The following is a 25827-nucleotide window of genomic DNA, read 5'->3' on the forward strand; positions in this document are numbered from 1 at the left end:
CCACAGAGAACGTCTCTGGTGTGTGCGGGAGGAAGGAGGAAGACGCCTCTGCTCAGCTCTGAGCTCGCTCAGGAAATTGCTCCACTCATGTAATCAAGCGACAAACTTGTGAAAGTATGTTTATGCTTCACTTGTATGTAGAGGATTATATGTCTATAAAGTTTAGTAGGATTACGGTAACTTTCAGCGCACTCTGGTGGATAAACTGTGTACAGCTATTTGACTCATGTAGTGAGCTACCAATCACAAAAACAAAAGCGTTAGCTAAATATACATTTGTACATGTTGGTTAGCAGCCATAGGCTGTAAATTTTTTAAATGTTATTTGTTCATCAAAACAGCCACCTGTTGAGCCAGTCTAATGAAAAAACGAATTATTAAACTGTTAGAGGATAAACTGCCAGAGATACAGAAGAAAATATTGATAGTTTCAAGAATTTAAAGGAAACGGTACAAAAGAAACAAACTTGATGGACAGAATGGCTACGCTGCTACTGTTAGCTAACGATATTTAAGTTATTGCTAGCTAACATTACTTTTAAATAATGGTAGCATAATGAATACATACAACAAATAAATAGGCGCTGTGTGTTTACAAAGTAGTGGCCAGAATTGCTATAAAGAAGGAGAGGAAATGGGTTAAAAAAAAAAAAAAGGCCCAAGTGAATTTCAAACAAGTTTAAAAAAATGTTATCATAGAAAGTGGTGTTGATGATGGGATTCCGAGCTGTGGGGGAACATTAGCTGAAATCTGGTTGGGAATTATCAGCATCAGGACCCATTACTTGAGAGCCAGTAACACACACGAACACAAAATGAAGCAATACCACACAGGAAATTAACAAGCCACAACTGTTCCTCATTTGTTTAATCTTTCCTCTTTTTTTTCCAAAGCAAAAACTTCAGCTTGTCTCTGGTTATTTTTTCTTTTTCTTATACAAATTGAAAACAAATCAAACAAAACGTCTTGTAGAAACATTTAAAAATGACTGACAGTGAAAACCCCCCGAAAAAACAACAACAAAAAGAAATGAAACAAATAAGGAAGGAAGTTCTGTACAGATAAAAAAAAAAAAAAAAAGAAGAAGAAAAAATAAAAAGGGGGGTGTTAAGTAAAAGGGATTCCTCTGTGCTGCTTACCACACTCAGAAGTGAAATATAACACTAAACAAGCTTCCTGTGTGATCACACAGAGCAGGCAGAGGAGTGCATTAATGTTGCTGCAGACTAACAAAAGGCTAAACACACGTACTATTAAGGTAAATGAACTTCATTAATGTGTCACTGGGTTTCTTGACCTTTGGGTCAAATGTCAAGTTAATGGATATCAGAAAACAATTTTCCCTCCTTAATCCTGAATTGAAAGCAGTGATTCTTGCACAGCAGCAGAGAAATGTGAAGAGAAATCGAGAGAAATCGGAGCCTTTATCGGCTCTGGTTGTGTTTCTGAGTTCAGCTTATTTACAAACCAAGTGGGGAAAAAAAAACACATATACAGAACATTTCACCGAGTCTGGTCTCCTGAAATGTCCACATGATTTCAAATATAAGACATAATTATCTGACAAATCCAGAACCATTTTTGGTGGAGTTCAGAAAAATAAAACCCTGCAGCTACTCTGGACATGCGAGTTAAGAGATTTTTTATCTGTGATTAGCCTCTATCCATTTCCATCATTCTGAGCCCGCAAACTGGTCACTTTTAGACTGAAGTGGGCCAGCAATGTTGCTCGCCTGGACAGAGGAAAAATTTGTCACTGCAAAGTTTGGACAGATCACACATGACAGAAAACAAAACAAACTAAACAAACAAAAAAAGCAGAACTTGTATGACAGCATGTGGCTTCATTATTACAGTTTTCTACATGAAAACATTCTTCTGTGGTCACAATTTGAAGATTCGAGAGAAGCTTTTTCGCTGTTGCCATCTTGGTGTTTTGAAACTGGGTATGACGAGCAAAAACCAAACAACTGTGAAATCATAAGCTAAACTTACAAAATAATCTTGATGTTGACGAAGACCTGAAATGATTGACTGAGACCTTTAACTCACCAGCAAAGTTTTTACAGAGGTCAAGTATAAGGGAAGCTTTCCCAAAGGACTAGAACTCTTTATCGCCCTCTGGTGGCCAATATTAGACTGCAGCTTTAACGGCATACATCTTTTATACGGTCTGTGGGTTAGATTTGGAGATAATACCAAAAATAATTGTTACCACATGTGCGTCAAGACTTTTGCAACTATGACAAATTTCTTGCACATCCCATCACTTTGCATTTTTTCACCGCTGTCAGTAAGTCTGTCTGACGCCACAGTTAAAGTGTAAAAGTGCCCTACGAATGACAGAGTGCCATTACTGTAACAGACTGGTAAGTCAGCCATGTTACCCATGTCTGAAAGGCCTACTGTTGGGTTAATTTAATATTGTGCATTATGATTCATGCAGCCACCGTATAACACCGTGCAATGACTAAGGCCGGCCTGAAAACAGAACCATTTTCTCAACACTCTAAAACGTGTCTTGTGTTGAGAAAACAGTTAAAAAATAATGAAGAAATTTTGATTCCATAAGCTGATTCTTTCTCTCAACCTGTAACACTCGGCACTAACAGTTTACAAACAATGTCTAGCACCAAGAGCTTGTACCGATGTACAACTATTGCACATCTACCAGGGATTCCTGCAATGCCCTAAACCATCTGGTGTCTCGTTCATTTTTTAAGAACTTTATTTTGTCTGAATTTGTGTTTACGATGATTTTAGTGCAGCCAGAGATTCTGAGATGTGATACTGGTTTAGCCTAATGATCAGTCGTAGCGTCAGACGTTGTTTCCCAGTTGCACCAGATCCTATTCTCTGTAGGGCGATGACTTTTTTAAAATCACCTTCATCTAGATGCGCCAGCCCATCTCTGCAGAAGTGAAGGATTATCCTTTTACAAACAAAATCTATTTTAAATAGCTAAGAATGGAGCTACACTGTGGAGAGATTACAGAATGTAAAAGCTCATTCAGTCGAGGGAGGACCAAGGAATGGCGAATGCACCAATCGAAGGTGCAGACTCACAGATAGCCCTAGTTTAGTGCTTACATAAATTTCTGCTTAATGTTTGTGCACAAATTCTTTTTTCAATTTTCCAATTTTATTTCACAGACAACAATCCTGCATTTCAGTCATGGCCTTGCATTTTACCACCCTTTTCGCATTTTGGTATGAGAACTGCTGATTTTAAAGATAACGGTACACTCGGGAATACCAACCTGTAAAAACCCAGCTGATCCGTAGTCTGGATGCCCTTCATTTCCTTCACCTGGCAGATGCAGGTGAGAGACTATTTCTCACTAAATTGGCATCACTTTGGTGCAAGCATATTGCTCCTATAAATCTGTTCTAATTTACATTTCTCTTTACATTTTACCTCTGATCTCTCTCCAAGACCTCTGAGAATGATTCCATACAGCTGCTGATGCTGCACCTGACGACCGTTTCTATCACCATCTCCCTTGAGTTACCTTTTCTAGGTTCATGATTAGGAGGGCAAGAGGTGCATAGGTCAAAAAGATCACATTTAGAAGGAATAAAGACAGGAGAGGAGAATTGAAACTGAAAACCAGAAAGAAAAAAAAAACTGTCTGGTGAACGACAGCACTGAAAAGTCCCAGCGCTCAAAAAGCTGAGGACCGGCTGATGTTAAAGTTCTCAGAAGACACCCAGGTCGTGTTTTTCAGGTCTGAGCCAGAGCAGCGTTTCAAGTTGAAGAAAGCAGTCAAAGTTTACCGGAGCTGAGCCGAGGCAAACCGAACTGTTTTAAGTCCGTGTGTGTTTGTGTCAGTTTCTGTCTGCGTAGCAGCGCGTGCTATTTGTTGCGCAGCAACTCCAGCTGATCCTGGTACTCAGTGAACAGTCTCTGGAACCGAAGGTTTTCACCGATGACGGGTAAGACCTCCCGCAGCAGCTCACGCTTACGTAGACCCTAAAAACACACAAGTCAAACAGTGAACGTGTGAGGACGAAGCGACTCATCTTTTCCTCTTTGTGTGCAAAAAGAAGCAAAAATATGGAAGAAATCAGAACTGTCATCTTGCAGAAGTGACATTGTTTACAGCGTGTGCGCAGTCGTTACAAAGTGTTCTTTAGTTCAGATAATTTTGGTTTATATCATCCAAGCATACTTACCAGTAATGTGTATCAGAGATTCTGGGAAATGAGTAAATGATCAAAACAAAGTAGCAATCTCAAATACTAAAATAAAATAAAAAATACGAGCGGCTGCCAGTGTTACCCCTCAGCCTCCGAGCAGACACACCTATGGTATCAATTTCAAAATTCTACATTCGAAATCATTCACCACCTTGACAATGGGGTGGCGCAAGCTGCATAAACTGTCCAGGTGTAACACAGAGACACAGACATCCTAAGTAGTGCTAATTAGGACCAGACTAATAAAATATTAGATTTGCAAATTGAAGCAGACATTTCCTAGACGGTCGGTACCACACAGCAAGACATAATATTAATGAGGCAGTCCATCAAAAAAGTTCAAAAGACACCAACAGCACAGACACAGTGAAGCAATACAGTCTAATGAGAGACAGCAGATGCTGATCAGCTCCAGCTTCCACTGTCTGAACATCTGCTGATCACCTCACTACCGTATTTGTAGTATTTTCACTATTTTCAGTTTGACTCCACTAATACCAATCAAATCTCTGAAATTGTTTCTCACAACCAAAGATAAAATATTAGGCTGTCAGAAACAGATCCTGGTGCAGTTTATAAGTGCAAACTTTCAACTAATCTGACATTTAGCCCACGTCCAAACTGCACCTCGGCTAACTTGTCTCAAACATCTAAATAAACCCTTTAAAGACAAAGCTGTTCTGTGCTTCACTTACTATTTAGTAAAAGCTGTGTTTCATGTCACATTTTGTAGTGACTATACTAATAAAAGCTGTTAATATTCAGTGGACTTTGGATCATGTTAAAAGTCAAGTCATGCGCGGCTCAGCTTGCTGGAGTGTTCACACACATCTTCAACCTTTCCCTCTCTCTGTCTGTAGTCCCAGCCTGCTTCAAAATGGCCACCATCGTCCCTGTACCCAAATCCTCCACCATCTCCTCATTGAACGACTGGCGACCTGTAGCCCTGACCCGCATCGTAAGCAAATGCTTCGAGAAGCTGGTCAGGGACTTCATCTGCTCTGCACTACCCGACTCACTGGACCCTCTACAGTTCGCGTACCGCCACAACAGGTCCACTGATGATGCCATAGCCCTGACACTACACACTGCCCTGTCACACCTGGAGAAGAGAGACACGTATGTGAGAATGCTGTTTGTAGATTACAGCTCAGCATTCAATACCATCGTTCCCTCGAAGCTGGACAGGAAACTGCAGGATCTAGGACTGAGCAGCTCCCTCTGCAGCTGGATCCTTAGCTTCCTGTCTGACAGACGCCAAGTGGTCAGACTGGGCAGCATCACCTCATCCCCCGTCACACTGAACACTGGTGCTCCACAGGGGTGTGTACTGAGCCCTCTCCTGTACTCACTCTACACCTACGACTGCACGGCCACTAACAACTCCAACATCATTGTGAAGTTTGCGGACGACACTACAGTGGTGAGTCTTATCACCAACGGTGATGAGACGGCTTACAGGGAGGAGGTCAGCGCCCTGACCCACTGGTGTCAAGACAACCATCTCACCCTCAACGTCGCAAAGACAAAGGAGTTGATAGTGGACTTCTGGAGGTGCAGAGAAGTACACACCCCCATCACCATCAGCGGCGCTGCTGTGGAGAGAGTGAGCAGCTTCCGGTTCCTTGGCGTACACCTGGCTGAGGATCTTACGTGGTCAGTACACACAAACAAAACAGTGAAGAAGGCGCAGCAGCGCCTCTTCTTTCTCAGGAGACTGAAAGGATTCGGCATGAGCCCCCGCATCCTCAGGACCTTCTATCACTGTGCCATTGAGAGCATCCTCACTGGATGCATCACCACCTGGTATGGCAACAGCACCGCCTACAACTGCAAAGCTCTCCAGCGAGTAGTGCGGTGCTCTGAACGGATAATTGGAGGTGAGCTTCCCTCCCTCCAAGACATCTACAGGAAGCGCTGCCTGAGGAAAGCGGGGAGGATTTTCATTTCATTTCATTTCATTTTTATTTATTTCACACTTGGTACTACAAATCAAACAAAACAACCACATCTTCTATCAACAAAACACAACAACCATGTGTGAAAAGGAGCAGGAAGAAGAAAATATTCTTATTAAACCCTGCCCCCTATCTACCATCGAACTTATATCACCGATGGGCACCAAAAATCAGGAACAAACTAATATTGACATTTCTCTCCGGTCGAATCCCAAACCAACATCACATTCATTCGCATTCTTCATACTGAGTTATCGTTTTAAACATATAACACTTTTTAAAACATTGTAGATTTATACAATTCTTTAAATTATAATGAAGTGAATTCCACAGTCTTATACCCCTAACCGTTGTGCTCATTAATCTTTGTGTAGTCCTGGCTAACTGATGTTTAAAATAAAATTTCCTTCTATTCTCTTCTCCCCTTGAACACATCAAAAATACTCTTTGTAACTTAAAAGGCAAAATATTATTTTTAGCCTTAAACATAATTAATAATGTCCGTAATTTCACTAAATCTCCTAATTTTAATAATTTTGATTCTATAAATAATTTGTTTGTATGTTCTCTATATTTAACATTATGAATTATTCGTATAACTTTCTTCTGTAATAGGTTTAAAGGTTTTATGGTATTCTCATATGTATTCCCCCAAACTTCAACACAATAGTTGATATATGAAAAAAACAAAGAAAAATATAAAATACGCATTGTTTTATAATTTAATAAATCTCTTATACTACCCAAAATATAAATACTTTTGACCATTTTCTTTCTAATATGTTCAATATGAGATTTCCATGTCAAATTCTCATCCACTATTACACCCAAAAAACGAAATTCAGTAACTCTTTCAATCAATTCTTCCTCTATAAACATAATGACTTTATCCTCCTTTACACGATTGCCAAATATCATATATTTCGTTTTTGTCAGATTCAAAGATAATTTATTTACATCAAACCATTTTTTTATTCTTAACATCTCAGAAGTCATAATTTCAACCAAGTCTTTCAAATTCTCTCCAGAACAATAAAAATTTGTGTCATCTGCAAATAAAATCGAATTTAACCTTTTAGATACGTCACAAATATCATTAATATATAAATTAAAGAGTTTAGGTCCCAAAATAGAACCTTGAGGAACACCACATACAATCTTCAGTCTTTCAGAAGTATTGCCAAAATAATAAACATATTGCAACCTATTCTCTAAATAACTCATTAACCAATTCAATGCTACTCCTCTCACTCCATGGTTATACAATTTAGAAATCAAAATAGAATGTTGTATCGTATCAAAAGCTTTTTTTAAATCAACAAATACTCCCACTGTGTATTTATTATTATGTGTTGCAGATGAAATATCTTCAATAAAAGTCAACAACGCTAATGCCGTTGACCTATTTTTACGAAATCCAAATTGGTTTTCATGTATTAGTTGATATTTTTCAATAAAACTATCAAGTCTTTGTGCCAAGAGTTTTTCTAGCAATTTTGAAAACTGTGATAAAAGAGACACTGGCCTATAATTGTTAAAACTATGCTTATCTCCTGATTTATATAATGGTATTACTTTTGCCACTTTCATTCTGTCAGGGAATACTCCTGACTGTAGCGAAAGGATCATCAAGGACTCCAGTCACCCCAGCCATAAACTGTTCAGACTACTTCCATCAGGAAGGAGGTTCTGCAGCATCCGGTCCCGTACCAGCAGACTGAGAGACAGCTTTTTCCACCAGGCCATCAGACTGCTGAACACTTCATAGACACCTCAGCTTCACTGCTGGAACTTTAACATTATGCACTCCATACTGTACAGTAATGCCACTGTTTTGCACATGTCCCAACTCTGTATATTTTATATATTTTATTTATTGTTTACTCTATTTAATTTGTAAAATATACACACACACACACACACACACACACACACACACACACACACAGAGAAAAATATTTAGTATACACATCCAGAAATGCATATACTATTATATATTGTACATATATTTATTAGTTTCAGATGTAGCCATTCTTGTATTTTGCTTGTTTACATTATTGTATTTTGCACAACTCTGTTGCTTGTGAAGCTCGCACACAAGAATTTCACTCACATGTACTGTACCAATGTACCTGCACATGTGATGTGACAATAAAAGTGATTTGATTTGATTTGATTTGATTTGAAAAGACAAAATCAAGAGGAAGAGACTGATTTTTGTTGTCGTACCAGTGTGGTGGGCTCCCAGGATGTAGCCGCTGATTTGTGGACAGGACCCAGGAGCTCCTTGCAGAGTTCTCTGAGGCGATACTCTGAGCCTGGAAGGAAAAACAGAAAAATATATGAAATATAAGAGTTGTTTATATAAGGCTTGTGTACTACATATGACACTGTGCAGCAAGCTTGCTTTTCTACAGTTGCCGCCTGTTCAATCAGACAATTGAGTCCAAATTTTCTGAAAGCACCTAGGTTGTTTTAGTTTCCACCATTTCTCATTTTCTATCAGAACACATCTGCAATACTCAAAACTGATGTTTGTCCCTTCAGCTGAAAGTTTGGTACCTTCATTGACGAGGAAACGGGCATAGATGAGCAGCCAGTAGCGATACTCCTGTGCTGACTGCAGAGTCAAAGCAGACGCCAGCTGATTCTCCAGGAAGGCCAGCGTCATGCTCTGCTGCAGGTGGTGAGGGGTGGAGGAGAGGCGGGAAGCCAGCCGACCGGCACTGCGGGGAGCACCGAGACTTTTTTATTGACTTTCTTTATTACATTTTATATTACTGAAGATGAGAAGTGCAGATTAATATTAAAGACATACTTGAGGTTGCGTCCCTGCATGACAGCCAGAGGCCCAGAGGACACCGGTGTATCGTGGCTAGGCAGGCAGCTCCTGAAGTCAGCACACTGAACCAGAGAGTCACTTTTATCTGCTATCAGAGTCCTGAGAGAGATGGTTTAATCACAGCTGTCAAATCCATTGGTTCATTATTCATCTGTGAGTACAGTGAGTACTTCCATAGTGTTTCTCACCATGTCTCCAGAGAGGAGCTGAAGCAGTACGACTTCCCGCTGGACAGTCCAATGACTGGAACTCCCTGCTGAGTCAGCAGAGACTGGGACACTGTAGTGTCAGCACCTGAAGACACAAACAAAGTAGTTTTCATGGAGAATAACACGGCTCGATTCACTTATTAATAATCACCTGAGTCATTATATAATCAAATCAAATCTGGCCTGGAGAGCGCAGTGAAGCAAGTTGGACATAACCACACGTTCCCTCTGTTAGCCGGCGCTACAAACCCTAAAAACCCCAGTGAGAGATAACAGGTGGGTCTGCCTCTGTCCCACAGCTTCATGGTGGTCATGGGCTAATACTTTCAGCTTTTGGTGAAACGCTACTGATTTTATATTCTCAGTGTAAAATGGCCTACTAATGAACTCATTTTTAAATACTTTTGTTCCACTAGCTGCAAGGCCAGCAGTGTAAAACAGAATTGGCAGCAGATTAGAATCAAGCATAATATTTGTTTTCCTCATAACCAACTGGGTGCATGCAAATTTCGTCAGTAAGGCACAGCTCAACAGACTGCACATTTAAAATAAATATCAATGAAAGTATACATTCTAAACAAAACTCTGAATATGACTTCTCTGGAGCAGGTTATGTGTTCAGCATTAGTCAGTTTAGCATTAGATAAGCAGCTTTAACTCTAAATATACCCATTAACACATTAGTCTCGCTACACAGTGCACCTCACTACATCTCTCTGCTGTTTTATCGGTCAAGCTTGTTTTGATGTGAGTAGATATCAGCTGTAGCGATGACTCACCAGACAAAACAGTCAGCAGAGACTCGTTCTTGACCAGAGCCTTCTGTTTCTGAACATCCCTGCAGAAACAAAAAATGAATTATTACAAAGAGCAAAGATTTTAGAATAAAGACAAATATTCATTAAATACTACCAGCGTAAATTAATGCAGTTTCTAAATGCGTAGGCATCTCTGTAAAACTAGTTTTACCTCAGAGATCAAAGATAAAAAAATGCAACAAAAGCTCCCAAGCAATTCAAATCAAACACAGCAGCTGAACACTGACCACACGGACAAAGTCGCTCCAGCGGTCAGAACCATGACGTAGTGGGCAGAGCAGTGTAAGGCAGACGCAGGCGTGCCTAGCTGAATGGCAGGAAGGAGTCGCCGCCCACAGGAAGAGAAGACTGACAACATCCTGTCCTCACAGGCGACTGCAAGGATGTCACTGAGGGAGTGGAGGAGAATTAGGAAGACCAGATTTTGTGCTGTTAATTCATTTTTTTTTTTTACATTTTCTGTCTTTGGTAGACCTGCTGATGTTTTCATTTCATAACAGTGTGGCCTAAATTAAAATCAGTAGCACTGTGTGGGAATATCCTCCACTTTTCAGTGATACCTCGAAGACTTTCCCTCCTCCAACTGGGAGTTTAGAGGATGACTGCACACATAAAAAATATTCTGCATGTAATTTCGGCAATGAATCTGCGTTACTTTACTTAAATGTCTATTTTAGCTTTAGTCCCCGACCTTTTAAGTTCTGAAGCTACTAGTTTTTTTTCCAAGTCACATCAAAAAGTGAAAGTAAATCAATTCAAGTATAAACAGAGATTCTGTCTGTATGAAAACTCAGCAGCGCCTCCTACCTGCTGCCTGCAGCAACGACCACAGAGCTGGGCAGGAGCGTGTTCCAGTCTCGTCCGTCTCTGGAGCATCGCAGCTGGCTGAGCTTCGAACCTGCAACCATGGACACCTCATTCTCCACCTCCAGGAACACTGAGGGCTCCATGCTCACCTGAATTGAATTTGAATTTAATCTTTATTTTGAACATGTTAAAAAAGTACAACAACATAGAAATCAAAAGAGAAACAAAGGAAAACAAGCGACCACAAATACAAAAACAAAAAAACAACAACAACAACTTTCATGTTCAAAAACGAGCAGGAAGAAGCATAAGCTGCACAACAAACACTCTCGATAATGTATGGAGCATCGCCTTCATCAATTACAAATCCACCAAAGCTGATGTTTCAAGACAAGGGAGAAGACGACACTGCTCAAACAGAAAAGGGAGAATTTCTAACTGAAGAAACTGAAACAATAAGTGTCCAAGGAGGAAGCCAGAGAAGGCTTTCTAAAGTGCTGATGGCTATTTATTAATAGATATAAACAAAACAAACAAACAGGCTTGAACTAAAATAAGAATTTCTACCTCTGAGACGTGGGCTTAAGAAAAAAAAGCTACAAAATGAGTAGCCACACAGTGGAAACACTAAAAAGAAGAAAAAGACAAAAAAAAAAAAAGCAGGCAGAGAACAACGACGACCTTAGCTAGAAGAACAAGAGAACAAACTTAGCAAAGAAATAAAAAGAAAGACCCAAAGCCAAACCGTAGAGCTTGTGAGAGATCAGACGGGGGATGCAAACAGATATAATTCGAGGTGAAAAACTGTCAATTAAGGTGGTTATAAAAGTACAATACATCTTCCAGCTGGATAAACACACTAAACACTTAAAGTCCAAACCAAAGAGATGACAGACGGTGTGTTACCTGCAGACTGAAGGCCTTCTGTGTACTTGGTGTTGGTAGTTTGAGAACAGCGACAGGAGCTGGAGGAGCTACAACCCTGCTGGGCTCCTGTTCCGCGGGAGGAGTTATCTGTTATGACGAGATAAGTAGAAAAGCACACTTGGTTAACCTATTTTAGCTGCACCCAAAGAGCTTAAAATAACAGATTTTCAGGCTTCAGATCATCCACATGTCCCTCTACCTGAGTGAAAGGCTGGGCCATGGAAGCAGCCATCTTGTCTTTCCTGGGCCGTCCCTTCTTCCTCTTCTCCAGCACCTCTCTTCCATCCAGCAGCAGCTCTGGTTTCCTCTTGCCAAATGTCAGGTTCTTGTTGATGGCAGCCATCTTATCCTCGCTGTCACTGCTGGTCTCTTCTTTGGTTTTTGCCTCCTTCTGGGCGGTGACGCCGTCTTTCGGCCTGTTGCTAGAACAGGACATCAGATATGTCTCTGTGTTCTGTTTTTGTGTTTGATGTTCTTCACTTGCACAGTTACTCACCTGTCTAACGGTGTGAGTCCAGCTGTGGACGAAATGGCGGCTGTCACGCCTGGTGTGGCCTTTGACCTCTCTGTAAACCTGGAGTCCAAAGCTTTCATTGGCTCAATCTTGGAGGCAGAGGTGAGCAGCAGACTGGATTTGACACTAGGACGAAGATAATGAGAAAGACAAGTGAAGGCGGGAATGAGAAAACCAAGCGCCATGTAAACGACTGGGAAGAGGAAGTGGGAGGTTTGGGAATTTAAAGTATGAAAAAGACAACACAGAGAGGGTAAAACAGAAAACAACAGCAAAAATTCCCTATCTGTGATCTCCATACCCATCATTGTTGTCCTCCATTGGCTTAGCAGTGTTGTTGGGAGGAGGTGAGGTAAGCATGGGGTCGTGTGTGGGCTTAAGCCCCATAGAAGAGGCCTGTCCTGGGCTGGAGTCGGAGCTGAGCTGGGGGGTGAGCTGGCTGGACATGGATGAGCCCGAGGGCAGGATGGGAACACTGTTGAACAAAGCCGGAGAGAAATCCCTGCAGAGAGAAAAGGGCCTGTGATCTTCTACTCTTCATCTGGTTAACATTATTATTACTTTTATACAACAATAACTAACTTTAACCATCACTTTTTCTACATTGCATTAGCTCTGTGGACCAGAATCATCTTCAGTTTGCACCACGTGGCTTCTATGTTGTTAAAACACGCAACAATAGCCCCCTGTTTCAACTGTTAATTAAATCTAGATCCGGTTCAGACTGAGAGGAGTCTTTGAACTTGTGTGGACTCAAAACCAAAGATTTGACACTTCAAGCTCTTCTCTTATTGTGTTGCTGTAGCTTTGATGGCACAGAAGAAACCTGTAATCAGTCCAGCCGCCATCTTTGGAGTCCAAACATGATCTACCAGCTATTTTTGTGAGATCAGCCATCTTGTTCACCGGAGTGTGTTTCATGCCTTCCTACCCCGTGTCCAGCTGAGCAATGCAGAGCGGTGTGATTCTTCTTCTGCCATCTGCTGTTCTCGTCTCCACCTGCTTCTTCAAAAGATTCTGCCAGATGAGAGAATAAAGCATCCAAGAAATTTACGCTGCACAGATATAAAAAGGATGTTTTGACAGCTTTGGAAAATTAAAAGTTTAAAACATTAATATATATATAAAATACATAAGTATTAGTATATTTTAAACTGTGTTGGACTTTGATTTCTAATGTATTTTGTCTCTACTCTAACAGTTTTCCAAAAACCCAATGAAAATATAATTATCAGGTTTCTGATATGCTTCCAGGAAGCACCTCCCAGAACTATGTAAGCATTTTTCCCTTAATTTCATTTATTATAGATGGCTGCTCCATCTACCTTCCTGATGTCCTCCAGAGACTCCCCGTTCATCACACTGTTGAGTTTGGGTGCTGAGGATTCAGGTGCAGCAGCACCTGGTCCTGAGTTGGCCTGGGCAGAGTTCTGCCGCTCCTGTTGGTATTTGAGAATCTCTGGGTTCTCGATGATGGTGGTGGAGAGCTGAGCCTCGGTGCTGGTTATAGCCAGACTCTTACCGTAGATGTTCTGATGGATACTGTTCTATTTGTCACAAGAAGAAAAAGAAAAGTTTTCTAGGAGGGAAGAAACCTTATTTAAGCAAGAACCACCAACAAAATTTAAAAAATCTGTTAAACTGCTTAGCAATAAAAACCTGGAATATAAAGATGTCAACCAATAATTATACATAAAGCAGAGTCTGGGCCTCATGTGGTGCATTTTTCATTCACTGATTACTTTTCTCTACTTCTAAGAATGAAAAACAAGATGAGAAGGGACAACTTTGTTATGTGGTTTAAATAAAACTTTGTATTTGTTAGCTGGTTTAGAGTTTATTATTAGCTAAATAAATAAAAGATCAGGAGAAGACTTTGACTTTAAATATATCAGCAGTACATATTTTCAGCTCTACGTTTTCATTGCTGCACTCTACTAGAGTAGATCTGTATGAGGCACAGTTCAAATAATCTTTATTTATCTTACTGGGCTCCTAAATTACTCCCCACAAGTAAAGAAAGACAGTACATAAGGCAAGCTGCTCAGATGGTCAACACTCCTGGGCACTTACTCAGGCTCCAAAAAAATGTTTAAATTGGACCTCGTTTTTTCCAGCTCCATATATTTATTGTTATAGTCTACTGGAATAGCTTTGCATAGTCTGCACTTAAAATAAACCTTACTAATCTTACACAGGGCCTTGGTCTCTATCCCTCAGTTCATCTTCTGTTTGAAACAAGCCGTCTTAGCTCCTTATTCTCTAAACCTACTTTCTCCTGATTGGCTGCAACTCACAACCAAAATTAAACAGTAAGTGGGGCAGATTTCTCCACACACCGGCAGAGCCATGTGCCTGAGATGACCACATTTGGGATATCCCCCATATGTCATAAAACACAGCCAAGAGCGGAAAACACCATCTGAAACCAAGCATTCAAAGCTTGAGACTTGACCTACATGATATCCTTGTACACAAGCTGACCTCATTATTTGAAACTCTAGCTATGTTTAACATGAGCATCTACCATTGTAGTAGAATATATATGACACAGGTCTTAAGTGTACACAGGACTAGTTGTAAACATACAGTCACAATTTCAGTGATGCCTTGATGCTTCTTACCTTCTCCTCTTCATTCAGCGGGTCTCCCAGTTCATCCAGGGAGAAGTCCAAATAGGCGACTGTGCCATCCATCGAACAAACCAACATCCCCAGACCCGTCAATGTCCTGATACACACATACATATCAAACTCAGACATTTATCACCACCAGTAATGTTTAATAAGCCTACACAAAACACCTGTATGCAAACAGAGAAGGGTGCAGGTAAAAAAGCATCCACACACTGAGACATTAAAAATGATATCTGAAGTCAGATATCTGATGTCAGGGCGGTGGACTTAGAATAAGAGAGACTGCAGAATGTGACAGCCCACAATGTCTTCACTCACCAGGAAATGTCCATAATGGATTTATCGAAAAGATCATGGATGACCACAAGAGGGCGCTTCAGTGAGGTGAGCTGGAGCAGAGAGAGCGAGAGAGACTTTATTTTTTTATATCCTCCCAAACAGCTACTAAAACTGGGTTTGGCGATTCCTGGTGAGAAACCACTGAACTGGAAAAACTGCCCTCACTTGGTTATTAATGTACATGTCATCACATCAATAAGCCATGAAAACTGCAGCTTGACTAAGGAATGAGAGTACTAACTTTTATGTTTTACTATCATTATTTTAAACTTTAAAACTGTGGGTTTTTTACTGACCCAGACGGAGAGCGATCGGTCTTTGCTGCCAACAGCGCAGCAGCAGTACGGACAGCTGGGCTTCGGAGAGCTGCCGTTCTTCTGCTTCTTCTTGAAAATCTTTGGGTTGAATTTCTGTAGGAACAGAAACCAGACGCATCAATAAGTAGCTTTTCTTTTGTTTAAATATAGATTTACTGGCTGAACATGTTGCTAGCACATCCTCACCACCACAGTGACAGCTTTACGGTGGCCCACAAAGTCCATATTAGTCTTCCAGCCATCTCTCTCCACAATCTGAGCGGTGGGGCCGGAGTTGTTCATTGCATGAGCCGACACAAGATACTGACCGTCTGGAGACCAGGACAGACGCAGGACGTGGGTCGTCCCACCGCACTGAGAGTGAGACAGAAAGAGAAAAATCCCTTAAACTGTGATGACAAAATAAAATCAAAACCTAAATCAATTAGTGGAAACACACAATGTATTCAGTGGGTTCCAATCAAAGCGAGAGTGAGTGTTTCTGTACCTCACTGAAAGGTTTGGTGATGTTTGCATCCATCTGCCAGTCCACCGTCCGCCACACTTTCAGACTGTGGTCGTCAGCCTGGGAGGCGATGTATTTCCCCACTGGATCCCATGTGAGGCCTTTCACCAGGCCAGTGTGTCCTCGCAGAGTAGTGATCATCTCTGAATAGATCATTAAGACAGTTGCAGAGTGTGCAGAAAGTGTTTTTTCCCTCTCAGTTAAAAACAAAAGACTTTTGTAAATATGAGCATTTTCTATTTTCCAGAGGCTGAGCTGTGGTTAAACTTTACCTGGAAATTTGCGAGCGTTCCAGATCACAATGGTGTTATCCACACTGCAGGAGGCCAGCCACACGTCACGAGGAGACCACGCCACGTCCATCACATCTGCAAACACAGCACAATGATAACAAATGATGACAATGGTGTGACACTTTTCTTTTTTTGACATTAATATGTCAAAGGGGATTTAAAGAAAGAAATTTACCAAGTAATGTACTGAATGTTGAAGGGGAAAAAATCTGGCTATTATCTGAAATATTTTTCCACTTTATTTTTGTTTTTATGATTTATTCATCGTCTTGTTTCAGGAAATTCTTTTGTTTTTAAACATTTAACCACACAGCTGTTAGACCTCGAGAACACACACAATGAACAGAGGCTCTTTAACTAGCCAGGTTGGTGGATGTGTGCAGATGTTCAGTATCTGTGAACATCTGCAACTTCTCTGTGCATTTTCTGAGTCTATTACCTCCAGTGTGGTTCCTCAGGATTGTGACACACCTCCACTGCTCCACATTGGCCAACTTGCTGCTTGACCCAAACACTGTGCTGGGACCGATGAACCTACAGGGAAAAGAAACACACAGACAGACAAAATTAAAAAGCAGCAAATGTGAATGCTGACATAATTATCAACAATGGAGATTCACCAGAAAACATCAGTGAAAGGAAGTTAGCTTGAACTAGCAGGAAAGGGATAGCATGCATCCAGTCAGTTCATACACAGAGAAAGAACTGGGACATACTTTAAAGCAGCAAAGAATAATAAATATAGACTTTGTTACAAAAAATACTTGTGTAATAATCATCTTTTATGGCTTTTGGCAACAAGAGCACTTCGTGTGAGTAACATATACCAGCAACTGAACGAGGTATCAACCTACTGCAAGTTCTGGTTATTCTGGTTGTCCAGCTTGGAAGCAAATTTCCAGAGAAGAGCTACCAGCTGCAGTATAGGATGTCGAAGTCTGTCCAAAAACCCCCTCTGGCAGTCTTAGTTACACTCTGGTGTTATTTTTATTCATGCAGCAAAATAAATAAATAAAAGCTAAAATTAGGTCCAAAATATATTTAGATATATTTATGTGACCGTTCTGCCGTCGGTGGCCCACCCAAGTAAAGTATATGTGTAGGAAACAGTGTGTCAAGATCCAAAAGTGGCCAGTGGCATGCCTCTCCTGGAGCTGTGGAATACACCGATTATAGCTGTATACCATCCATCAGCAGCAGCACATCATCCAACAGTAGCTGACAGCTGTAGAATCTGCATATGCCCCAACTCCAGCAGTAGCATACCACTGGCAATTTTTGGATCATGGTGCTGCAGAATTATTAAGGTTACAAAAATAGTAGATTTTTGGTTTTTTGGCTTAATTAAACAGCCCTAGTTTACAACAGTGACTCATATGATTGACCATTGAACAGCATGCTGGTGTTACTAGAACAAAAAAATAGAATAGGATAAATAAATAATATTGATGCAAGTTTATTAAAGTGTAGATCGTTGTAATATAATGCACTGTGGAAAGCCGTAAAATTGCCGCCTATCACACACACACACACACAATCTAGTGTGCGTTCACGCTGACACAAAAAGTTTCCCATTCTGCTTTCAGCTCAGTCACCATGGAAACGTCCTTGTTTGGCTGTCTTTCCAGACGTTACTTGACAGATAGTGAATGCTGTTTATCATATTGAGCGAGTGACTGTGTGTATACATACGCAGCTCTCTTCCACACCATGACCAGCTTGTCGTCTCCTCCAGAGGCCAGATACAGCCCATTGTTGGACCAGCGCACACAGTTCACACAGGCTGCAGAGACACACACAAACACTTCTGCTCACTGAGGCTATAAATACAGTTTGTATGGATTAGTGCTGAGGAGGCTGGTAGGGTGGACAATAACAGCACCTGCAGATCAAGATGCTCTCATTATTAAATATGGCTGCTTGTTATTAGGTCACTGAACACAGCAGCAGTTTATGTCAGTGGCAGTTCATTGAAGGCGAAGTGATTTTAATTTCCTGCCGCTGTTATCTCCATCCATCCAAGGTCAACGTTTCCGAACGTTTTAGTCAGATGGGTTTATAGTTATAGATTTCCTTTCTTTCTTTTTTCATAGTGTAAAAGGTCTACTTATTTTTTTAAATGGTTACTTTTCCTTAGTTCTTTTTTATTCAAATCACATTCTGAATACATCTTGAACTCTTTCAGACTTATCTTATAGTATTTAACTAACATTTTTACTCACTGACCCCCTTGTTGTGTTATATTCAGCTTTATACGTCGGATTTGTTGTATCTGATTTACATTTTTACTTAATGAGCATTTTTATTTTTTTACTCTATTTCATCAATTTAAATGACCTCTTGTCAAGGAAATGATAACAGCTGTGCATGTTGGTATTGCAGTACAGTCTACATGCATCAGATGTTTATTTGTGCAGCTTTCAATAACTGTTAAAAAACTAATTAATTAAAGAAAATTACATATACACACAGTGTGGAGCTATCGTTAGAGACCATAAGTAACCCTTAAGTTTAATTAAGGGGAAAAAATGACCTAGAGAACAAGCACACTCATTAACCAACCATATATACAGACTTTGATTACCTAAGTGATTGTCCATCTGGCAAAGCATTTTAGAAATATTCTCGTTCTTCTCATCCTCCTCTCTGAGGACCGGCGCCATGTTCCAGATCATCACCTTCCCCGAATCCTCCCCTGGAAACAATCCAAGTATTTTAAACATGAAACACCTTCACAAGGAGCAACAGGGAGAATTTTTCTAAGCTGGAAAGTAAACCTGAACCCAGCTGTAACTTTCCATCAGTTAGAATACTAAGCTGTTGCTTAAAAATTATCCTAAAGGGAGAAACTTTCATTTTAGCAGTTGTTGGTTTTACCTTGGCCACCAGTTGCAAATTTTGTTCCATCAGGGTGGATGTCAACTGAAAATATGGGTTTACCTGAGAAACACAAAAATCAACATTTAATATCAGTCATCTCAATTTTAATAGATCTAAAGAACACAAAAACTGCAGACTGATATTGTACACAGATAACCTAGAGATACTGAGAAAACTGGAGGAAATAAAGGAGTAACTAAAAGGAAAGACACCAGAGTGCATCTGGAAAGTTTACAAAACCTTTTAAGTTTTCCGCATTTTGCTGATCCAAACTCATAATTTTTACACCAATCCATACAGCACACACATGTCCCACAGTCACAAGCCAAAACAGGTTTTCTAGTGTGTTAAATGACAGCACTGACATTTTCCATTGACAAGGGTATTCAGAGCGTTTGCTCAGTACATGGCTAAAGCACATCTGATAACAACGACTTCCTGGAAATACTTTCTTGGCGATATGCTTTGGGTTGACATCTGAAGCTTAACACTGCTACACTCTCTCCTAAATTGTCTCACTAATATGCCCACAGCATGATGCTGCACCACACCATGTTGTAGTGATGGCACTAATGAGATGACTTCTGATTACCTTTAAAAACTAATGGCGTCTATGGTTGCTGGTTAATTGACACTTCACCCCAGAGGCCTGATTAGTACCCTGCAAGCTCTACAAAGGAAATCTAGATCCTAATTGATTGTGACAGCTGGGCTCTTGAATATCTGGTCTGACAAAGGCCTTTCATCCTCAGTTACTCAGTTTGGTTGGGTAGGCAGCTCTAAGAAGACTACTGATCACGGCAAACTTCTTATATTTTAAGTTATGGAGGCTAGGGCTGGGCCATATCATACCGTTCACGGTAATACCGGTATAATGTTTGGCAACGATAAGAAAATGAAATATCGCGATAGAGTATGGGTAAAACGTAGGGCTGGGCCATATTATACCGTTCACGGTAATACCGGTATAATGTTAGGCAACGATAGGAAAATGAAATATCGCGATAGAATATGAGTAAAACTCGCATGCGCAGTGCCTTTGTTTTCATACGCACATGGCCGATTGTTGAGTGAAACAGATGAACCAGAATTGGTTTGTAAAAAAGGTGCAACTTCCGTGATGTGGAACTGGTTTGGTGTTTGTCCGTCAGATACACGACAAAGCACATTTTTTTGCAGAACATGCAAGCGGCCGTCGTTATCATTGTCAGACTAAGATGCTCTTAAATCTGGGAGTAATCTGGGTCCTAAACGCCGTATGCTTCAGGTCAAACGAACACTGCAGCATCACTGAGAGTTAAAAACTGTCTAAATTCTTTCATCTTTAATAAAACGATCAGCATTGCTGCTTTACCAGGTGTAACTATGAAGTTTGACTTCCAGGCATCCATGAAAACAAAATTTATTACATTTAACGGAGTTAGAAGTTAGCAGGAAGTTAGCGGAAGTTAGCTCGCTAGTTTCGCTAGTTACCCAAGCATGGTATATCATGTTCTGACTGAGAGATTTCTGAAAAAATTCAAACGTACAGCTCTGCTATCACTTCCAACATAAATGAAGACAGGAAACTAAACAGCAGTGACGTTTGTAGGGTTACTGAAGTTGGGCTAGCTGGTACATAATGATGTGCTACGTGATCGCTAGCGACACAGCTATGTTAGCATAACATAAACAGTGAAGCTGGAGGACGAACACTTAACACTTTTCCACTTATAAAAGTTAACGCTAAAGTTCCTGATAGTTAGAGACAAATGCAATCGCATGGCAGGATGCTGTAAACGGAGCAAACTTCAGTCAGGAGAACAACTGAGATAATCCATCCACAATACAAGGTTAGTCATTAATATACTGCAACAACATGGGAATAAAGCAGCTGCCAGAGAATTCAACATTAATGAATCAATGGTACAGAAGTGGAGGAAGCAAGAAGAATGAGTTTAATAAAGTTTGATTTATCTGACTGCTTTGTTTCGCTTAATGTGCCTTATAATCCCGTGCACCTTATGGTCCGAAAAATACGTACTGCACACTGCAGTTTAATGTTGCAAAGCACCTCTTTTTTACTTCAGTGGATATTATACATGGTTATGCTCAGGATATGTCAGCCCATTTCTACTGGAAATGCCTTTTGGTTAAACTTTCAGCAAGGAATTTGCATTTGCACTGTTAAATTTTTATAAAGCTTTAATGTACATAAAAACCAGCTTCTTGTTTAAGTGAAAATAAATGGAAGGTTGTCTTTTTGCGCTAGTAATGTTGTGGAGTTGTATTTTGTCTCGCATCAATTATATCGTCAGTTATATCGTTATTGCAAATTTTAAAATATATATCGTGATAAATATTTTTGGCCATATCGCCCTGCTCTAGTAAAACGTGCATTCACAGTGCCTTTGTTTTCATATGCACATGGTGGAAAAAGCATGGCGGCGACGACGGAGAATGAGAAGGGCAAAAGCGGATCATTGAATGAAAAAGATGAACCAGTATTGGTTTGTAAAAATGCTGCAACTTCAGTGGTGTGGAACTGGTTTAGCTTTCGTCCGTCAGATACAAAACAAAGCACTATTTTTGGTAGAGCATGCTAGCAGGCCGTCATTATTACTGTGTTTTTTGGAAAAATCTACAGTGCCCCTTATAATCCCGTGTGCCTTATGTATGAATTCTGGTTGTGTTTACTGACCTCGAAATGATTGTATGTGGTACACGGCGCTCGAAAATCTGTCAAATGTTTTAGTACAACTTTGCTAAGCTACGAAGCCGCACCGCTTGATGGATTGTCAGAGCATTACGGCTATCGTAGGCAGGAGCCTCGTGGAGTGATACATACTGTGCTTCAACATAATATTACCGTATTGTGTGTGTATAACCTCTTTTTAAGTTTTGTAGATAATCTACATGGTTATGTTGAGGATATGTCGGCCAATTTCCACTGGAAATGCCTTTTGGTTAAACTGTCAGCAAGGAATTTGCATTTGCACTGTTAAATTTTTATATAATTTTAATGCACATAAAAAACAGCTGCTTGTTTAAGTGAAAATACATTGATGGTTTTTTGCATCATTGAATCTTATTTTGCTTTGTTGCTGCAAAGTATTGTGCACAGATCCGCCTGAAATGCAAAAAAGCATGTAAATGAAAACTTTCCAAGCACACTGCATGTTGGACACATTTCAACATAACACAGGAACATGGCATTGACCTCAGCTGTTTGTTTTTTACCAGGCTTTGTTTAGTCTGCCTTATGGAAAGTTACTCAACTGTTCTGTGATTTTCCACAAGTATGTTAGTACATGCCCACACCCGAGACTGTATTTCAGTGTCTTGTCAGGTTTACAATCGACATGCACTCGAGGATTTTCCTGAAAGGAAACCTTTCTGGTAAATCCTCCAAAATCTCTTTGGTAGTATAACCTAATTCCCTAACTCTTCCTTTAAGCCATGGAGATACATTACTAGGGATGGGTACCGGTATCCGGTGCCACGATGGCACCGGTTCTGACATAACCAGACCGAAAAGCAGCGCACATTTCGGTGCTTTATTTTCCTGAGCTGGGATACACTTTAGATTCTAGCCAATCATTTTACGTTTCCGAGGATAGTAGGCGGGGCCAGGTACGTACGTTCTTTTAGAGCAGAGCTACAGATTAAAAATGACCAAGGCGAAGCGGTCAAAAGTCTGGCTGTACTTCACAGCAAAATATGCAAACTCAGCAGCCTGTAACAAGTGCTTTAAGCTGATACTGTGATACTGTCAAAGGAGGTAACACCTCGAATCTGATGAAACACCTGGCGACGCATAGCGTTTTTTTTAAAAGCCGAGAAATGCGCCGTATTTGATAGCTTGCTGTGAGACCTCACACCGAGCACATCTACTGCGGGTGTGGTGCCTGTTATCGGACCCGGAGTTAGCAACATCCCCCAAAAACACGAAGAGGAGAGTCCTGGCCCCTAGCCCTGCCAGTGTCGCAGAAATGATGACGGATGATGATGCAGCAGCAGCCGTTCTTCTCTGCGTGAGTAGCTTAATGTTGTTCGTGTGTAATTTACGTTGAGTAGGCTAACCACGTTATTACATTAATGCATGTAAGGTGAACTAGCAAACATCATCATAGCTACATGTGGCTGTCTTCTTGTTTGATGGCAGATACTCCCTTCACCCTGGCCAAAAAGGCTAAAATGACCAAAGAAAAAGTGGAAAACAGTTAAACATGAGAGGTTTTTGGACAAAGTTTATGTTTTTTTTTAAGCACTGCTTCCAGCCAAGAGTGATACCATATATGCCCCATAGCTGCAGAAAAGGCTAACATTGTTATCTTTTTACAAAAAAACAGCTGAACATGAGAGGTTTTTGGACCAATTTTGTGTTCTCCATTCTTTAAGCACCGGTTTAAGCACCGGCACCGTTTCAAAAGTACCGGTTTGGCACCGGTACCGGATAAAACCTAAACGATACCCATCCCTATACATTACACAGTATTTCAAAAACATCATCATTAGCTGGTTTCTATGTAATTTATACTTTTTTATTTTTAGCTAAAAAAATAATGTGACTTGCTGTGAAGTTATGCACACACTGTTTCTTTAGGATCAGTTGAATGAAATGAGCAATTAAATACAAGAGACAAATATGGCAGTATCTTCCTATATTTCAAAGTGAAATCCAAATTACATTAAAGTAAGCAGCAGGGTCATTGCTGTTCCTCGAAGTTCGAGTCAATAGAGGCTCTTGGGGATAATTTTTTTTCTTTAGATAATTATCTTGTTAATTCAGATATGGTCAAGCCAATGCATTGAGCTTCCTTGAAGAACTAATAGTGAGGCTTCAGAACAGAACCAGTGTGTGGCATATCCATCCTTCTGTGTACAGTCTATGCAATACACCCTTACTTAACACTCGGTGCCTTTTTTGCCTAAGAAACCACAATTTGAAATAAGGTTATAATTGCTAGAATATATTTGAAAAAAGCTACTGTACAATAAAAAAACTGTGACTTATTACAAGCTTCTCATTACTTAAAGTGATATTTATAAAAGATACAGTACTGTGTACTACGTGACTAAAGCTGAAGTTCATACCTAACCGTGCACTCTGTATGCACCCCTGAGTACGTGCTTTATTTTAGCAACAGTGCAAAAATGTATGTCTAAAGATTACAAAGAAACTCCCGTTGAGTGCTGAATTAAAAAACAAACAAACAAACAAACAAAAAAACAAAGTATTATTTCCTCAGTTTTCTTTGTAAACATATCAGCAGCTGGAATCCATCTGCTAATATAATTATACATTTAATACATTTGGTTTCATTCTATATTGATGCTGTTGTGCAATTTTGTTGGAGTCTTCCAAATGTCAAATATTTCACGGGCAAAATGTGCTCTACTAACAACAGTCGTTAGCTGCACCCTAAATTCAGGCCATTTCCCTGGCGGTTAACTTTCCAAACTGACAGCTTAAAAATTATCCCAGCAGACACTTGTTTATTTTTTAAGCTTTCTGTGAAGCCGTCACACAAATAAAATGTTAAAAATCCCACGGGATGTGAGTAAATCTGACCCCAAAAAGTCACTGCGAGGCAGTAACTTCGACACGGGTCATCTGCCAGGTAAGTTAGCTAACGTCAGGACACCAGAACTAGCCGGGGGGGGCTAACTAGCTAGCTAGCTAAGGTTAGCAAACAAATATACTTTGAGCACAGAGATACTGACAACGGCACAAACACCAAATGCAAGTGCCCAAACGTTGGCTTAGATTTAGCATGTGAGTGACTTTTAAGTGACTAACAAGTCAAACAAGTGTGCACCAGCACCATAACCATCATCATCATCATCATGCGTCCTTATCAAGTCGCCCCCCTCCGACAACAAAAGCCCAACTTGATCCAACAGATTCCTGCACAAGCTTACCGTTGTGGCTCACCCAGCTCGGCTTCAGCAGCTTCATTTTCACCCCGGGTATTTTATTTTAAATCCCTTCGAAACAAAAATCCATCCAGCGCTCACTTTCGGTTCATGGGAAAACTAACGAAAAGCTCCCTCCTATTGTCTCAAACTCCGTCCGACACTTTGTTGATTGCGCGATTCAACTCCCATCTCGCAGCATCCCCGAGTCCCCGAGTCGACCAACGGACAGCAACAGACAGGCGGCCCCGGATGACAAACGGGCGAACACCAGGCAGCTCAGGAAGTGTTTCCGTAAGTTTTGACCGCGGACAGGAAGAGGGTGCAGGCAACATATCATAATACACCCACGGGGAGAGTTAAAATAGAAGACAACTACCAAAAGATAATTATTTGTGATTTTTTACTTATTAATTTTTTCGAGTGCATATACTCAAATGTTAAACCCGAAAATCAACTCAAATTCACACCGTTTGTGTCGATTGGATCTGACGCGGCTTTTATTTTGAAAGGCCAAATGGCAGATTAGTGCGCAAACTCGGAGTTTCTTTTCGACAATTTAGCACAATTTAAAATGTCTTTTAAATATTCTTGAAAATAAAACATTAAACATACACTAAGAACAGTTAAAATATGTTTTTATATTGGAGCTGAGAAGTTTCTGGCCAACTTCTAATTTGTTT

General features: G+C 40.4%; 1 protein-coding gene across 1 annotated transcript; it reads right to left on the minus strand.

Annotated features, from left to right (window-relative positions):
* Positions 1 to 838: 838 nt before the first annotated feature.
* hira (histone cell cycle regulator a) lies at positions 839 to 25368 on the minus strand. Its single transcript, XM_080895208.1, has 25 exons — positions 25151 to 25368; positions 19244 to 19306; positions 18951 to 19061; positions 18059 to 18149; positions 16806 to 16900; positions 16346 to 16441; positions 16056 to 16216; positions 15755 to 15922; positions 15548 to 15661; positions 15231 to 15301; positions 14901 to 15006; positions 13602 to 13823; positions 13208 to 13293; positions 12578 to 12778; positions 12259 to 12402; positions 11962 to 12184; positions 11742 to 11849; positions 10836 to 10984; positions 10256 to 10417; positions 9990 to 10048; positions 9190 to 9295; positions 8978 to 9100; positions 8722 to 8885; positions 8389 to 8477; positions 839 to 3974 (listed from the first exon to the last, which is right to left on the minus strand). Exons 1-25 carry the CDS (start codon positions 25185 to 25187, stop codon positions 3858 to 3860), a joined length of 3066 nt encoding a protein of 1021 aa, XP_080751334.1. The 5' UTR covers positions 25188 to 25368; the 3' UTR covers positions 839 to 3857.
* Between the last annotated feature and the right edge of the window lie 459 nt (positions 25369 to 25827).

This window comes from Rhamphochromis sp. 'chilingali', assembly GCF_963969265.1.
Source record: "Rhamphochromis sp. 'chilingali' genome assembly, chromosome: 10".
In the NCBI taxonomy this organism is placed as follows: Eukaryota; Metazoa; Chordata; class Actinopteri; order Cichliformes; family Cichlidae; genus Rhamphochromis; species Rhamphochromis sp. 'chilingali'.

What these genes read in the sequence shown, in the direction of transcription:
- hira (XM_080895208.1), bottom strand. Translation starts at nt 25,187, where the DNA reads ATGAAGCTGCTGAAGCCGAGCTGGGTGAGCCACAACG. An exon ending in ATTTGCAACTGGTGGCCAAG is followed by an intron (nt 19,062 to 19,243) that starts GTAAAACCAACA and finishes GATTGTTTCCAG; the next exon opens with GGGAGGATTCGGGGAAGGTG. An exon ending in TCACCAAACCTTTCAGTGAG is followed by an intron (nt 15,923 to 16,055) that starts GTACAGAAACAC and finishes TCTCACTCTCAG; the next exon opens with TGCGGTGGGACGACCCACGT.